Below are 4684 nucleotides of genomic sequence, written 5' to 3' on the forward strand. Positions count from 1 at the left end.
TTTAGAAACAAACATATGGGCTTTAATGAAAACATGAAAATCTGAACTATATATAATAAATATTCACTAAAGACGTGGGATGAAGGAGGTAATAAGCAGTGCTAAATCATCATACTACCTGTTATCAATCAGGTCCTCCTCCCTCAAACTAGTAATAATTTTATTCCATAACTGTGCAAACCTTGCAGCCTCCTTTTCTTTATTGGAAGAGACCTGATTTAGAAAGGAAACAAATACATAATGAGAACATCAGAATCTAAAACAAAAACTCAGTACAAAGGAGAAAATAAGTGTAGTAACATATTCCTCAATGAAACACTCTTAGAAAACCTGTTATTCAACACTCACAAGATATCAACTTTAAAATTTATCGTAAAACAAATCCAAATACACCATATAGCAGAAAACTCCTAATCATCCTACCATTCTTTCTACTCCAATACCTCTATAATGCAACAGGAAGAAAGGTAATTTAGACATACATATAAAACATTCTCTCGCAGCTCAAACAATTTCATAGTAGGGTACCAATTCTTAGAAAGCAGAAAAGTTGAAAAACCTGTTCAAATTTGCGGAAAAAAGTGGCCCATAGACTCTTTCTCTTGGTTTTCTCACTTTTCTCCACAGGAATCAAGCAAGCATTAAAAGCACCCGGAATTGATTCAAAACGAGACCGCAGGAGTTCCAATGTTCGTATCTGAAATTGGAATGAAAAAAATAAGGAAAAAAATAGGTCTGGAAGTCCATAGTTGTGCAGCCAATGTAGCAGAAAAACCTCCATGGTTTCCTTAAACATAGTTTGACGAATCTAGTTTTCATAATTCAGACAGTAGCAAGCACATAAAATGAAGAAAAACATAAGAATCCAATGCATATTTGAACATCAACCCTTGAATCTTTCCTTATAATCAATTATATTTTACAATTTCAACCAAGAAATAATTCCATTGAGTTTGGATTTCCTATCTAACCAGTTGCCATCAAATTTGCAAATTTCCATAGCTATTACCTCCAAATTTATGTTACTTATAAACCATAAAACATTTGGTGTTCATTTTACTATAAGTGAGCAGTCAACCTAGAGTTATCATCAATGAAGAGAAGCTCCAAACAAAAATGTTTTAAAATGTTGTTAGATATGAAAAACCATAATACAAGCACATGTAGTTATTAAAGAATGTAAATAAATATTTCCAAAAAAATATCATATTTCAAGTCTAATTGTGACTTTATATATTTGATTTGATGAGTCACATATAGCTATAAGTTATAAAAATTTGTCTTTTGAAAGCATATATTAGAGACCCAGTGCATAAAATACTCCCATTTAGCGGGGAAATACAACAAAGCCTTATCCCACTAGGTGGAATTCAATTTCATAGCAAGATAACAAATTAAATTTATAGTGAAGTGGATTGCTTAATACACATACCTCTCCAAGACGGCGAAATGCACCATATATGCCTCCTACTATTGTAGAGAAGATAGCATACCAAATCTGTGTATCCATAAAGTAGACCTGCAAAGGGGCACCTAATTGACTAATATACATATCTTTAATACAAAATGGTGAGACATTGAGACATGATATAAAGATGGACTTACAAGAATGATCGGAGACCATATAGCAATCACTACACCAATATTGCTTTTGGCTGCACAAAGTAGAAAATGATTTCAAAATTCCATTATATGAACCAAAACTGTTCATTTTCTTTTATTCCCAGAGTCTTACCATGGGGGAAGAACTCATGCCACTTATAAAGTGATACGTGGGCCTGCATGATGACCTTTGTTGGACCCACAAGAGGCTTAATCTGCAGTTGAAAGCAAGAGTCAGGTTTATAACAAACACCCGAATGCAGGGTTGCTCTCTAGTAAACCTCCTTAGATAACCACAAATTGACATTTGTTCCTGAACTGATTCATTTATGGATGTACACATATGTTAACAGACATAGTATACTATAGACATGCTAAAACCGGTGAAATTAACAGTTAGGAGATGGAACTTGTGAGGGAAAAAGCAAAATAAGGAGGAACGAGAAGAAGAAAACAAAATCAGAAAGGAAATATTTAACACTAAAAGATGTATTTTTCAACAATCACTCTATAAACCTCCTCCATGCAAGAGTACATGGAACTTATTGAAAAGAATGGTAAATAGGATAAGAAAGTAAATATAAAATGATAAAAAAAAATCTATTCTTCAGAAATAATCCTACTCCATTCAGGTAGTGGATTACAGATTTTAAAGCTCTATTCATCATTCTAATTATCAATATAAAAATGCTATACTTCTGGATCAGATCGTTACCTCCATGTAGTAACTAAATGCTAGTTTAGATAGAATAAGGAGAATCCAAAATATAGTGTACCTATAAAATTACAACAATTATACTTTAATTAGTCAGAGAGGTCAAAATGATTGTAAATAATTCAAGACATTAAATTAAGTTCACTGTCTCACTTCATGAGTTGAATTGGTCCCTCTTGCATTCCTCTTCCAACAAATAACCGAGGCTGCCAATTGTTAAGAAGAGGAGTAAGAGATAGAAACACTAACAGGAGATATAACATTGCCACTTGTGAATGGAATTTGTTGAGAATGATACGAAGCTATTATTCATAATAAAGAACATAAACTATATATACATATGCACACAAAATAAAATATATATTGGCTTACCTGGGACCACCACATCATGAGTTTCACAATGCCATTGTTAGACCTCTCCAAATAACGGCGAATGAATGGGAACACGAATAACAGTGCAGAGAGAATATTTGGAGATAAATAAAGGAAGATAGCCAAAATGAACAATGAAGGCGATCCTGAACCATTGCCAAACCAATTCTTGATGGTCTGTGCAAAACCAGATGGATTTTTCCAACTAAAAGCATAAGTGACTGGCAAAACTACTACCCATGCAGCAGCTGAAATAACTTTACATATATATCGCAGCTTGACATGAAGTGACATGACTTTCCTTGCTTTCCAACTCAGGACTACATCAAGAATCGCTGGAAAAGTATAAAAGACATCATAATTATTCAACTTTGATCATTAAATATCCAATAAAAAGAATGACAATTTTAGAAGGCAAGGTAACTTCTTAGATGAGATGTTACATGTTGAAATAAAATCAAAAGCCTAAAGAGATCAAGGGACTTCAATATCTTGTTATAATTCTATTGATGCTACAAGGGACTTTTATTCTTGATTTTTCAAGGTGTACTTGGATTCTTTTCAGTGAGAGACTGTTCTGAGTTAATTAAAATTTTTTTTCTTTTTTCAATATTTTTGCAAAGTGATAGAGATGCATACTCAGTTTGGACCTTCAACTGCATTTTACAGCGTGATGATGCAAAATAATGTTTCAGCATCTTTTAATAAACTTATGGCTCTACATGGCATGAATCATCAATCATCCTGCCCAAACAGTCCCAAACAAATTGAAGTTGCAAAAAAAAGAGCACTCTCACATTCTTGATACAGCTAACACCCTTTTATCAAATGCTAATGTTCCTTTAAATTTTTTAGGTGATGTTGTTATGGCAATCTTTTCGATAAATCACATGCCATCATGTAATAACAGAAAATATTGAAAACTAATGCTAAGAGATTATATCTAGCAGTCCTTGATATTCTAAGATATTATAACTTCGATTTCAATTTTCTAACAGATATGAATTGGGGAAGAGAGGAAAACTCAACTTTGGTTATTTTATTTATTTTAGTTTCTTTTTTATTAACCATTAAAAAAGAAGGGATATGAGAAATCACAAGGAAATAGATAGGTGGTTGGTTTATCTACCTTGAGCAAGTTTCAATATTGCAGCAGTTATAAAGATGCTGAGAATTTTCTTGAAAACTTCACCATCAAATATGGAGCTTAAATCACCCGAGCCATTCCAAGCGATGATTATCATTGCCTTATTCAAAAAGCATATTTAACACATCTCCTTAGATTGAATGGATGCAGAATGGGGTAAATGTTGTAAAGTAAAAGTCAAATGTTTATTACCTGTAAACAGAGTATATAAAAGCTCCACATTCTATCAAAACTTCTAAACACATGCCAATATGAGCGTATTTCAACAAAATTAGTTTTCCCAATCCATCGACCTCTGGCAATATTTCCAGTTTCCTGGTTTCAAAATCAGGAAAAAATAGTTAGGAAAAGAAATGGAAAGAGGTTGCTAACGCGTCTTAGAGGCAACAACTGCAATGATGAACAATGACTATGGTCACATCTAATAAAAAATGAAAGGTGGCAAGAGCTCCAATAATGATAAAGTTCAATACTTATGCAGTCAAGTTCTACAAGTTCTAGTGGAAGACACAAATCTATGACAGGAAATGCAAAAAGATTAACATCACAAGCTTAGAAAGAACAAGTCATATAATATGTTGAACCTCATCTTTGTTAGCTGAGCGTTTCTCAGGGAGTGGAGATACATAGAAGAATTCAGAGTCAATCCGCATTGGCCAGCCTAGCCGGAAACAATCAATTGACCTACAAGTCAGGATGGTGATCACTTCAATCATGAAAATCTTCACAAGCTGAAGGAACATGGGTAAAAAATTAAGTAAATACCAAAAATATTCATTCAAATCATCATAATTTCTCCACTGAGAATGCTTTGCTTTTCCTGTATTACTCCTCAAAGCTTCCTGGAA

The 4684-nt window shown here is 33.2% G+C and overlaps 1 protein-coding gene across 1 annotated transcript in view; it reads right to left on the bottom strand.

Annotated features, from left to right (window-relative positions):
- The window catches only part of LOC107612541 (callose synthase 3), a gene marked incomplete in the record, with an annotated part of 19939 nt that overhangs the window by 7795 nt on the left and 7460 nt on the right, over positions 1 to 4684 (bottom strand). Inside the window, 10 exon segments of the mRNA XM_016314229.2 lie at positions 1503 to 1519; positions 1606 to 1655; positions 1736 to 1817; positions 2318 to 2378; positions 2471 to 2523; positions 2690 to 3024; positions 3819 to 3936; positions 4029 to 4151; positions 4421 to 4520; positions 4602 to 4681. Coding sequence (XP_016169715.2) covers positions 1503 to 1519; positions 1606 to 1655; positions 1736 to 1817; positions 2318 to 2378; positions 2471 to 2523; positions 2690 to 3024; positions 3819 to 3936; positions 4029 to 4151; positions 4421 to 4520; positions 4602 to 4681 — 1019 coding nt within the window.

The sequence above is a fragment of the Arachis ipaensis genome, chromosome B08, assembly GCF_000816755.2.
Source record: "Arachis ipaensis cultivar K30076 chromosome B08, Araip1.1, whole genome shotgun sequence".
In the NCBI taxonomy this organism is placed as follows: domain Eukaryota; kingdom Viridiplantae; phylum Streptophyta; class Magnoliopsida; order Fabales; family Fabaceae; genus Arachis; species Arachis ipaensis.